The 13,786-nt window shown below is 36.2% G+C and overlaps 1 protein-coding gene across 1 annotated transcript in view; it reads right to left on the bottom strand.

Moving 5' to 3' along the window:
• The window catches only part of DNAH11 (dynein, axonemal, heavy chain 11), a 256,915-nt gene that overhangs the window by 228,270 nt on the left and 14,859 nt on the right, over window positions 1-13,786 (bottom strand). Inside the window, 2 exon segments of the mRNA XM_004676758.2 lie at window positions 10,568-10,735; window positions 11,382-11,615. Of these exon segments, the coding sequence (XP_004676815.1) occupies window positions 10,568-10,735; window positions 11,382-11,615 (402 nt within the window).

Here is a 13,786-nt window from a genome sequence, read left to right as displayed (position 1 = left end):
GCATCCTCAGTTAATAATACAGTAATTATGACAACTAACATATACAGTTCCATTTTAAATGCTTCACATTATCAACTCAGTTCTTAAAACAACACATGACATCGGTAATTTCTCCCTCCCCCATTTTATAGATAACAAAACAGAAATTAAGTAACTTATGTGCAGTCATACAGTGGGTAAATGGCAAGGTCAGAGTTTTAAGGCAGATAACCTAGCTCCAAAGTCTACATTCCAATCATTACATTTCTATGCTTTTATAAAGGAATGTAACTTATGCTGAATTTAACCACACTGGAAAACATTATTAAAAACAAAGTTCTAGCATTTTATGTCAAATACTGCAATATTACATTTAGCATCAAGAGGAAGTTTCTGTTTATCTTAATTTGGAACCAACAGCTCTTCACTCAAGGATCACTATCACTGACTTTTAAAAGTTAACAACTTTCCTGCAAGTTGTAACAAGCCTAACTTACCCTTTTTCGATAGAACAACAAAAGAACATGCAACTTCAGACCCTCAAATATGTTTGAACACTTACTAAATAATACTTCAGGGAAGTGAAAACATGCTTATGTCTATCCAAGATCTCTCTCCCTCTTTCTCTACCTTTATTTTTTAATCATACATTCAAGTTCTGAACCGCTGATGGGATCTTTCCCATAGGAAGTCCCATAAGCTTAACCAAAGAGGTAAAAATCTGTACAAAGTATGGCATTGTTAAACTAGCATATGACACAACGAAATGGAAGATGTTCCTTTCCTACTCATAATGTTAATAAAGGAATTAACATTGCTAAAATGGCCATCTTAACCAAGTGATATATAGTCAGTTCAATGCATTCTTCAAAGAAAGAAATAGAACTAACATTACTAAAATTCACATGGATACACAATTTCCACTTGAACATGGTGTGAAATTTTTTGTATGTTGCAGAATTTTATTTGCTAATCATTTGATCATCTATAATCTATTTCAATCAGCTTTACATCTACATTAGGGGTAATAGTACTTTTCATATTTTGCATCATCTTCTCTTGTATTAAACCTATATTAAGCCTGTAAATTTTTTTTTGATAGGATGGCTATTTTAATAACGTTATTTCTTCCAATTCATGAACAAGGGGTGTCTTTCCATTTCTTTTAACAATGTTTTAAAACAGGGTAATAAAAACTAGTTTTATAAAAGCAAATAATTGGGACGTGTTCTCTCCTGAGTTTAAATATTTGGAAGAATTGTTCAGTGAAACAATCTAGGCCTGGATATTTCCTTTTTTGGAGTTGTTAATTATAAGTCCAATGGTCATAATAGTGAAAGAGAGTTTTAATCAAATTACTTATTTCACTCATCACAAGGAAAAACTGTGTGGTCAGAAAAACTAATAAAAATAATAAACTAGATTAGTAAAGTAGCAGGATACAAAATCAACACAAAAATCAGTAGCCTTCCTATATGAAAACAATCAATCTGAAGAAGAAATTAAGAAAGCCATTCCATTTACAGCTGAAACAAACAAAAGAAAAAAATCAAATACCTGAGAATAAACTTAACCACGAGGTGAGTTACCTATACAAAGAAAATTAGAAAATATTGTTAAATGAAACAGAAAGCACACAAAAATGTAAAGATATCCTCTGCTCATGGGTTGGAAGAAATAACATTATTAAAGCAGCCATCCTACCTAAAGCAATTTATAGGTTTAATGAAATCCTGTTAAAATTTTCAATGCATTCTTCAAAGAAATAGAACAAATATTGATGAAATGCATACAGAGCCACAAAAAAAAAAAAAAAAAAAAAACAACCTCAAATAGCAAAGCTTTCCTGACTAAATAGAAGAATGGAGCTATCACACTCCCAGACTTCAAGTTGTACTACAAAGCCATAATAATTTGAGGAATTATAAGAATCTGAATTCTTAAATTGCTGCTCTGTCCCTCTAGCCCTATCTTTAGCCCTTTACTTCCAGCTCCAGGAATACGCTACCAGACTTAAGCCTTTAAATGTATACTTCCCAAAAGCAAATGGCCAACAGGCATATGAAAGAATGTTCAATGTCACTTGTAATCATGGAAATGCAAATTAAAACCACAATGAAATACCACCTTACACCAGTAAGAATGACACATATTTAAAAAACAAACAAACAAACAAACAAAAAAACAGGGAATAACAAATGTTGGTGAGGATATGGTTAAAAAGGAACTCTCTTCACTGCTGGTGGGAATGCAAACTGGTCCAAACACTATGGAAAGCTGTGTAGAGGCTCTTCAGTCTACTAAAATTAGAGCTTCCACATGACCCAGCAGTTCCACTCCTAGGGATCTACCCAAAGGACACAAAAACTAATTCAAAAGGATACCTGCTCCCCTATGTTTATTGCAGTACTACTTATAATAGGTAAGATATGGAAATAACTCAAATCCTCAAAAGTAGATGACTGGATCAAGAAGATGTGGTATAAATACACAGTGAAATAATATTCAGCAATCAAAAAAGATAAACTCAAGCCACCAGCAACATGGATGGAGCTCGAAGGGATGATATTTAGTGAAATAAGTCAGAAGGAAAGAGAAAAATATGGGATGGTTTCACTTACAAGAGGAATGTAGGGGAACCAAATAAGGTTTCAGGAAAAAATTATAATGAAAAAATTAACACAAAAATATAAATGAGACACTCCACAGGGTCTAGGGGAGGGGAGGGATCAAAACAGGGGAGGACAGAGCACAAGGGACGATAGTGATGGTGCACAGGGGAGTTGGTGGTGGGAATTCTGTGGGGACTGTGCCTGAGAACGCAAATATTGTACAAAAAAGAATGACGCAAAACATTTATAAATTATATTTTAAAAATCTGAGTGATGACAGATGTTAATGAAACTTATTGTGATAATTATTTCAAGTCATTATGCTGTACATATTTGAAGCATTGTAGCATGGCTCTTTAAAGCCTTTGTTTGATAATTCTAATACCTCTGCATTTCAATGTTGGTATCTACTGGTTATCCTTTTTTTCTCCCTACTCAATTGAGATCTTGCTGATTCTCAAGTCTGAGGAATTTTCTGCTGAAATCTGGGTATTTTCAAATTATGAGAATCCAGACCTTATTTAAACCATTTTTGCTGGATTTCATTTATATACTCCAGTTTATTACTTTTAGTTGGAGCTAGAAAACCAGGAGGTCTTCATTCAGCATCAGTTATCATATAGCAGGTGAGATTCTTTGTTACAATGGGATGCTTTGAGACTCTATGTGGTTTCTATCCCACAGTGCAGGGTCCGGTTACTACCCGACCCTGGTAAAAGTCTCTGGCAGGGGGTAAAGGTGAACTCAGGGTGAGGGAAAAACCTAGGATCCCCATGTAATCTCCACTGAGACCACAAAAATGGTTCACTGCTGGCCATCAGGGATGAAAATCATGGCAACTCTGATCCCATCCCAGTGGGCACAGAGCCAAAGGCACCATAACCACACACTAGGTGTATATCCAGGCCCCCACTTGGCTTTTGCTGACATGGATGAGGGTAGGGCAGAGTTTCTTCTGTGGTGTGTGGTTGGACTACAGAAATTGTGGTCTACAAGTTTGCTTGCTTGCTTGAGAGAAAGCAGACTTTCGATGTCTGTGACCACTGGTGTTTCCAGGCTGCCAGTATCTTCAACTCCAACTTTAGGTTACCTCAGGTAACAAGAAACTACCCAGTGAACATAACAGAGTTGATTCTTGGTTGGTCCCAAGGGCCCATGGCCAATCTAACTTCTTTTCCCTTTTCAGAATATTTTTATATTTGTTTTCTATGTAATACCCGTATAAGATTTAGAGGAATATGGAAAAGCGCATCTATTCCATTTTCATGGAAGTTTTTAAGCAATCATATACACTAAATAACATTCAAAATTAAATATTACATAAAGTCAATGGAGTAATATGCAATTGTTAAAAAGGCAATGTTATTTTCAAAATAAAAATAAGTCATTTTGATGAAAATTGGGGGAAAAAGGCAATGCTGTCTTAATGAGAATGACTGCTGATCAAAAAAGATAAACTCACGCCATTCGCAGCACCATGAATGGAGCTGGAAGGGATTATACTCAGTGAAATAAGGAAAAAGGAAAATATCAAATGGTTCACTTATAGGGGGAATTTAAAAGAGCCAAATAAGACAGGGGGAAAAAGAAAGTGTATTGTTATTACAACACAAAACATACAAAAACAGGCAATTATAAACCAGAGAGATCCTACAGGGGAGGGGGACAAAGATCAGGAAGGAGGAATGTGGGGGGCTATGGTGATGATGGGTGGGGGAGTGGTAGTAAACATTGTTATAAAATGAACCATAACATAAGTAGATATAAAAAATTAAAATATAAAAATTCAAAAAAATAACTGCTGAAAAACAGTAAGTTATATAAGTAATGTATAAAGGATGTTATTTATTCAAGAAAATACAGAATACATACATATATATATATATATATATATATATATATATATATATATATGCTAGTACATGTACTGAATAGTTTTGGCACTTTATACAGTACAAAAAAACTCAAAATCATGGATGTCTTTGGGGAGGAAAAATGGAAAGTGAAGTGAGATTAGGAGACTAAAGTTCTGCTTATTTCACCTTTAAAATTTATCAGGCAAACAAAAATCCAATAGATGAGTAATAAGAAATTTAAGTAGTTAAAATTAAAAAACCCTGCATATAGTAACTATGAAAGTATTAATGGTCCAGCAGACTAGAGCAGAACCATGTACTAATTATATATGGAGTGAAACCTAATAGTAGGACATACCCAGATCAACCATCTTACTGTAATTAAAAAAAAAAAAAAGCTAGCAGGAAAAAGAACAGACACAGTATTAGGTTCACTCCTCCCAAGGCACAGGTCCCCAGAGCAGTTTCCCCCAGTGCCCCATAAGAATGTACTGTCTTCATTTCAATGAGGATACAACTAAGGAGCACTGGGCTGGGACTTCTGGATTGGACTTGCTGTTCCAGTACCTTGGAGCTGTAATCTCAGGGAATTCACTCCTCTGTATGGTTGGTCACCCTCAGGGTTAGTGAGAAGTAAGCAAAAATGTGAGTTAAGGTTTGGCACAGTGGCTGGCACACAGCACTTGCTCAATAAATGTTAATTAGCTGATTAACAGACACTAAGTTGAGCCAAGGGGTGTCTCTCAAGAGTAGCCGTGCTTAGTTCCCCACCATCTGGGGAAATTTAATCAAGTAACAACTCAGGATGGCAGCCAAACAAAATTGCCAAGTCTACGATGAGTTTTTAAACACAAATAATCAAAAAAAGCCAGTCTTTATCCAAAACTGCCCGTATCTCAAACAGTCCCATGGAATTAAGTCAAAGAAAACACCTAAAATGAACTTTCGATTTAATAGAATTCACTGAGAAACCCAAAAATACATCAATAGATAAACCTGGGAAAGTCCTGATGTCTCGTAAATGGCTACAGTAGCAGACCTTTGCCACACCAACAGCTTAAACCTGATTAACAGGTTTGAGATTGATGAAAAGAGAGAAGTAAATAGTACTTTCAGAATTACCAGTGATTATTTCTTTGATTTACTAGAAAAATACTTGAATCATTTCTACACCAAGGTACAGGAAAACTGATTATGAAACACTCAACTGTTATGTTATTAGCATTAGTGTATATTCAGTGGGGACTGAGGTATGCAGTAGGTGTATGAAGGGACGGAAGCATGTGAGGCGGGGCCTTTGCCATGTGAATACACCTGTATCAACATACTAAATTGTTTGCTAAATTAGTGTCTCAAAACTTACTAATTTCATCATATGATCAGAGTACAATGAATTCAGCTAAAGAGCAAACAAATCTCTGCCTATTAAGACAAAATATGTAATCATTGCAATAGTCCAAGGAAACACTGAAAACCAGGACACATTCATAAAAAGTAAAGGCCTTAAACACAAGTATATTGATTAAATAAACTTTTACTTATATCACCTTGAGATTTCTAAGAATGTACAAAGTCAAGGAGTTCCTAGCTGTTATTCTAAGCAAGGCAGGCAGAAGAATGAAGGGGAATTTCAAGGGTACGTTACCTATGTCTTCAACCCAGCCCTGGAGATCAGAGGTAAACACTGCCCATCTTATTGGTAAGATAAAATGGGAGTCCAATGGACAAATTTCTACAAGTCTACAACCATCCAAAGCTAGGTAAAGGAGAAATAGAAGAAGAAAACAGGCCAATTACAAGCAAGAAAATTGAAGAAGTAATCAAAACCTTTCTCAAAAATAAAAGCCCAGGTCCAGATGGATTTACAAATGAATTTTACTGAACTTTCATAAAAGAACTAGTGCCTATTCTACACGGACTCATCAAAAAAATCGAAAAAGGAAAACTACCACATACTTTCTATGAAGCCAACATCACACTAATATCAAAACCTAACTAAGAAAACACAAAAAACTTTAGGCCAATCGCCCTAATGAACACTGATGCAAAAATCCTCAACAAAATCTTAGCTAACAGAATCCAACAATGCATTAAAAGAATAATACACCACGACCAAGTGGGCTTTATCCCAGGAGCACAAGGATGGTTCAACATCAGAAAACCAATTAATGTAATCTATCACATCAACCGACAGAAAAATAAAACCACATAATCATATCAATAGATGTGGAGAAGGCATTCGACAAAGTTCAACACCCATTTATGTTTAAGGCCCTTGAAATTCTCGGCACAGAAGAAACATACCTCAACAAAATAAAAGCCCTATATGGCAAACTCACAGCCAATGTTATCCTCAATGGAGAAAAGCTAAAAGCCTTTCCTTTGAGATCAGGAACAAGACAAGACAAGGGTGTACACTTTCACCACTGCTCTTCAACATAACCCTGGAAGTTCTAGCCAGAGCAATAAGACAGGAAAAAGACATACAAGGAATTCAAATAGGGAAAGAAGAAGTAAAACCGTCCTTAAATTTGCAGATTATGGCCCTCCCTGGTGGCGCAGTGGGTTAATGCACTGCACTAAGAAGCTTAAGCCAACTCTGCATGAGTTTGATCCCCGCCTGCCCCGGAGGAGATCCACATGGCGTGGCAGACCCCTCCTGACCCGCCCGCTGCTCCCCTCAGCAGTGTACTTCATCGATCTGCCTGTTCTGCTCCCCACTCTGTCCCTGGTGAATCCTCTCACCCTCTGCATCTCTGGCCTGTACCCCAGTTCTGTATGAATAAATAAATAAATCTTTAAAAAAAATTGCAGATTATATGTTAATTTACAAAGAAAACCCTAAAAAGTGCACAGAGAAACTAATCAAAACCATCAACCAATTTAGCAAGGTAGCAGGATATAAAATCAATAAACAAAAGTCCTATACACAAGCAATCAATGAGAAGCAGAAATTTTTTAAAAATCCTCTTTTCAATTAAAACAAAAAGAATCAAATACCTGGGAATCAATCTAACAAAAGAGGTAAAAGACTTATACAAAGAAAATTACAAAACACTGTTAAAAGAAATACAAGAAGACACCATGAAATGGAAAGACATCCCCTGCTCATGGATTGGGAGAATTAATATCATCAAAATGGCCATCCTACCAAAAGTGATATACAGATTTAACACCATCCCAATAAAATTCTCAATGACATTCTTTAAAGACATAGAAAATATATTGATGAGATTCAAAAAACCTCAAATAGCCAAAACTCTCATGACTAAGAAAGATAATGGAGGAATTACAATCCCAAACTTCAAGCTATACTACAAAGCCATAATAATCAAAACTGCATGGTACTGAAACAAGAACAGACATACAGACCAGTGGATTTGGATAGAAAACCCAGATATAAACCCACAGGTTTATGAGCAGCTAATCTTTGACAAAGGAGCAAGGAAGATAAAATGGAACAAAGAAAGTTTGTTCAGCAAATGGTGATAAGAAAAATGGGAAGCTACATGCAAAAATAAGAAAGAAAGAAAGAAACTAGATCACTACCTTGCATCATACACAAAAAAACAACTCGAAGTGGATTAAAAACCTAGACTTAAGAATGGAAACCATAAAAATACCTGGAAGCAAAGATGAGCCAAATACTATACGACATACACTTCAGTGACATCTTTGAAGATACAGCACCCAATGCAATGATAGTGAAAGCAAGGATAAGTAGATGGGACTACATCAAGTTAAAGAGCTTCTGTACAGCAAAAGAGACATTACAAAAAACAAACAGACATCCCACTGATTGGAAAAAATTTTCTCACACAAAACTAGCAATAAAGGATTGAACACAAAGATATACAAAGAACTGATTAAACTCAACAAAAATAAACAACCCATCAAAAAATGGGCAGAAGAGGTAAAAAGACACATCTTAAAACAACTAGCAACAATAAATGTTGGTGAGGATGTGGAGGAAAAGAACTCTCCTGCATTGCTGGTGGGAATGCAAACGAGTACAACCACTATGGAAAACTGTTTGGGTGTTCCTCAAACTGCTAAAAATGGAGCTTCCATAAGACCCAGCAATCCCACTCCTAGGTATCTACCCAAAAGACACAAAACCTCTGATTCAAAAAGACACTTGCCCCGTCCCCCATGTTTATTGCTGCTTTATTTACAATTGGAGAGAAATGGAAACAACCCAAATGTCCAAAAATGGATGACTGGGTCAAAAAGATGTGGTACATATACACAATGGAATATTACTCAGCAACCAAAAAAAATAAACACATGCCTTTTGCAGCAACATGGCTTAGTGAAATAAGCCAGAAAGAAAAGGAAAAATATTGATGATTTCACTCATAGCAGGAGTCTAAACGACCAGGCGAGAAAATAATAAGGAACAGCTATATACCAGAGACATTTATGGGGGTGGAGTGGGGAACGGGATCAAAAGCAGTGTGGGAAGGGAAGTGCACTGGACTATGGTAATGGCACCTGGGTGATTTCATGATGGGAAGCCCAACGGGATTACAACTGAGATGGAAAATGCACAAAATATAAAAATAAACTTATTTTTTTTAAATGGGGGTCCAAAATCCAGAAGACCAAAATATTAATACTGAACAGAGAAATATGTCAAGAACAAATAATCTTTCTCTTCTTATACGTGGCTGTGCATGCTTTATGCAGACAGAGATATATATAAAAAGCAGAACCTTCAGCATTGCTGAGGTTCTGGCCAACTCTGCCTCTTTAAAAACCTGCCAGGTTTTGTAATTCTGAAGACATGAAGACTGCTATTTGAATGCACCCTGGGGTCCAGAGCACACTAGGTGTCACCCTGTGCTGCTTGGTTGCTCAGGAGAGCTGAGCCAAGTTTCTCTAAAGAGCCCCATTACATTTGAGCACAGAGTGCCTGCCAGGTGCCAGAAGCTGGCGCAGCTCTGGGAAGCACTCAGGCTACACATCACCACAGGGCTAGGCTGCTCCTTCTCTACAAATTAGCAGGAATACACAATGGCATTACCATTGACTCCATTTCTCAAAAACTAACTAGCATTCAGAGGGGTTAAGGCTGCCCACAACATCCTTCCAAAGCTGATTATGTTGCCCATGTCCATTTAAAAGGAATATTGATACAAAATAAATACGACAGTGAAAAAATTCACCCTTTCCAGAAAACTGTGAGGTTGAAAGTGAAATCTTCATATATATTTTTTGTACCCAGACTTCACTGTTCTTGGCAAAACACTAAAATGAAGCTATATTTATCCTGGAGCTACAGGGACACTTGCAGGTAACTCCCTGGCTACTAACAGGCTGAGAGAGAGAGAAAACAGAAGCAGTTTAAATCTGAAAGCTTCTGCTTACTTCCTGAGGCAGAAATGTGAAATTACAAATACCTCTAGTGAGTAAAAATAAATGAGACATCAAACATGTTAATAGTATATGTAGTAAATGTGGTGAAACTAAATGTCCAACTAGAACCCAAAAAAAGATTATCTAATGACTCAAGAAAAGGTTAAAATAAAAATACTGGGCCCTCCCTGGTGGTGCAGCGGGTTGGAGCACTGCACTAAGAGGCTTAAGCCACTTCCACCGCATGAGTTCGATCCCCACCTGCCCCGGAGGAGATCCACATGGCAGGGCAGACCTCTCCTGGCCCACCCGCTGCTCCCCTCAGCAGTGTGCTTTGATCATCTGCCTGTTCTGCTCCCCACTTTGTCTCTAGTGAATCCTCTCACCCTCGGCATCTCTGGCTTGTACTCCAATTCTGTATGAATAAATAAATCTTTAAAAAGTAAAAATAAATAAATAAAAATACTAGTTACATGGACACTGGATTAACATATAAAAGTGAGCTCATGTGGAAAGTTCCCTTTCAATAGACATGAAAGTCCAGACTGCAGTCTCTAGAAACAGTTGTAAATGAAAATGGCAAAGGCCTCAGTTCTGGCCTCTGATCTACCACTGAAAGGCTGAGATTGAGTGAAGTCATTTAACCTCTCTCCTTCCAGAGAGGCTGGACTGGATGGTACCCATTATCATGTGACCTATCACCCTTTCCAGCTTTGAAATTATAGGACTCTATGAAGTGAAAATGCAAAGATACAGTATTACCATGTTATTGCAATCAGATGGGTCATAAGTACTCTGTTTAAAAACCTGACAGAGTTCCATAAATTCTTCACACATCTCATGGATTTGTTCATTTAAAATTGCTCCCTTGGTACCGCCAAATTCAAGTCTTTCCAGCTTTTCAAATTCCAGTATGGTGACAAATATATCCTTTGTAAAAACATAGTGCAGTAAATCTCTTCCACCATTTTGAACAGCAAAGTAACATTGTAAAGTTTCAGATAGAACATTTTTTAAACATTCAATACTGGAGAGTCAATGGACACTTAAATGACAGAAAATAAGTATTAATGACTTGAACAAATTTAACAAGGATGTAAAACAATGGCACATCATTAAGAAAAGATCCAAATAACTACTAATTTTGATATTCACCCTTCCATTTTCACATTTGCTGATAATTACCTAGCAGTACAATCATCACCTAACTTACCATAGCCAAACATGATTCCCTAATTTTATTTCCTTCTAATCATAAGTCAGATCGCCAGGTAATATCTGAAACTCATTTTCAGCTGCCCACACTTTGCAGTCAATCAGTTCCCTTATTGGAAGGGAGCTTAGGAAACTGTTAGCAAAGGGTAATGTAAATTATCTGTAATTATTCATTTATTATTCAGACTTGAAAAAGGCATCCAGGCTGAATTAAGTGATGAAAAATTTTAAAATAGAGGACTCTAATTGTGAGCATAAATCAACAAATTGCATAACATTTCAAGGTTAAGACAAAGACTTATAATATTTTACAAAGAATATAAGGCACAGTGGATAAACTATAAGTCAATAAAGCGAATACCTCTATTTTCATGAAACGGTCAAGAAATGTGTCAAATCTATGAAAAACCAGATGAGACTGGAATTCCCATGGTTTCAACTCCTTATTTCCAATAGAACAACTTGGCAAACCTTTTCTGTAGTTGAAAAAAGAATTTTTGAAAGTCTTTAAGATGTTAATGGCCACCTGCACCTTTTCCAGGGAGTCTTCAATTTCTCCTTTCAAAAGGTCTTCAGGAGAAAGGTAAATGATTGCCTGGGATTTAATGAAGGGAAATAATAATCAAAAATATGTTTAATGGTTTTTAACTAAAAACATGTTTAAAAAATATTTTATTGTTTATTCAATCAATAATAAATAATAAAAATTATTCAATCAATATTTTTAAATGACAATATGTAGAATTGAGCAAGAAATGCTGTAAAACAGCACAAATTCCAGAGACTCAGGCATTTAGTTTCAATAGCATATACATATAATCTACAGGAAGATGACTGGATTAAAAAGATGTGATACATATACACAATGGAATATTACTCAGCAACCAAAAAAGATAAACTCATGCCTTTTGCAGCAACACAGAGCTAAAGGGATCATGCGTAGTGAAATAAGCCAGAAAAAGAAAAATACCAAATGGTTTCACTCATAGCAGGAGCATAAAAGACCAGAGGGGAAAAAAATAATAATGAACAACTATATACCAGAGACATTTTATGGGGAATGGGATCAAAAATGGGGGAGGGGGAAAGTGCATTGGACTGTAGTGATGGCACACAGGTGATTTGGTGATGGGAAGCCCAGGGGGATTACAACTGAAATGGAAAAGGCACAAACTGATATAAAAACAATTTTATATAAACACACAAGTGAACACATATGTTTCTAAACACACAAGGAGTTTCTGACAATGACTGAAATGCTTAGAAGGATCAGGAAGATAGTAAAAATGAATGAATCAGATAGTAACAGCGGCAAATGGTGGAGACTATGGTCGCCTGGACAGCATGTGGCACAACTAGACAAGCATTGAAAGGGGCAACTGGCCCTGCAAATGGGGGTGGTGGGGCCAGGGTACTGCCAGCTGAATTTTTTTTTCAAAAGTTTATTTTTACATCATTTTGTACATTTTTAATAAAGGTTGCAAAGCTGGAATTATATTAACAAGACCGCCTCAATTTAGGCATTCTTAGCAATTGTAAAGTTTAAAACACTATGCAAAACAACAGCCTACAGGCCAAGTGCTGCTGAGAGAAGGCCACTTTGTAACTTCAGATACATAACACAGCCAAGTACCTGAAAATTTTTGTAAAAATGGAGTTCCACAGATTCATGAAAGTACACACATGTTTATAAAAATCGCATAAGATTTGCACAAATCATGCAAGAGACTAAGCTAAACACATCCTGTATATCACTGTACACTAATAAGCCACAGCAGAAATTTAAAAGATGGTAATACTTGAAACTGGCAAGTCATAGTAAAATACTTCACAGCAATGCACATGATACCATCTATTAGAAATTATAAATATTAAATAGTGCTCATGAAAAGAACCTTTAAGCAACATTAGTGAGTTACAGTAAGCCAATTATCCAAGTTAAGGAAAAAGGTTGTTTTTTTTTTTTACCTAAAGTTTTCTGCATGTTGCTTATAATAGAGAAGGCTGTAAACAACCTAAATTTTCAAGAGTAATAATTGCTTTTTAAGAAGCTAGTGAAAAAAAATTATGTGTATGTAGAGAGAACTAGAGGGAAATAAGTCAGAAGGATAAAAATGCTGGATGATTTCACTCTTGTGGAATACAAAGGAACAAAACAAAGGAAATGACAAAAGTAAACCCCCCAAAAACCTCTAGAAATCTGACAAGAATTGAGGCTACTGGAGGGAGAGGCGAATGGGTGGGGACAATGGGCAGGGACACAAGGGCTTTGGATAAAGGATGATGGGTGCTGTGATGACGGGGTGGTCACAAACATCTGAGGAGGTGGAACTTATTCCCCTATCAAATGCAGTGTTGTAAACCAATGATACCTCAATAAAGATAATTATATGTATAATGAAAGGAGTAAATCTGTGTAAGCTCTGGGGGAAAGAAAAATAAATGAATTTGAGGGTGATAGTACTATTGTTATAAATTTTATACCATAAAAACATTTTACAGTTATCACTAGTATGCCATGTTATAATTAGAAATAAATTGTTATTTTAAAATATGAAGCACAGTAGAATGGGTAAGTCTATCACAATCTGGGTGACCTTGGAAAAGCTATTCATTTTCTCTAGATAAATGAATCTACTGATAGTACCCATGTTACAGTTTTCCTATGCATGACTACATTTGTGGGTTTTATAAAGAGTTTAGAGAAGTTCCTGGCAAATAACCGGCACTATACAATGTTTGTTTAAATATCAGCCAAAAAAAAAA

Source organism: Condylura cristata, unplaced genomic scaffold, assembly GCF_000260355.1.
Source record: "Condylura cristata isolate star-nosed mole 26May11 unplaced genomic scaffold, ConCri1.0 scaffold00005, whole genome shotgun sequence".
NCBI classification, from domain to species: domain Eukaryota; kingdom Metazoa; phylum Chordata; class Mammalia; order Eulipotyphla; family Talpidae; genus Condylura; species Condylura cristata.
Note: the sequence above shows the minus strand (reverse complement) of the source record. Positions and strands in the feature narration are given on the sequence as shown.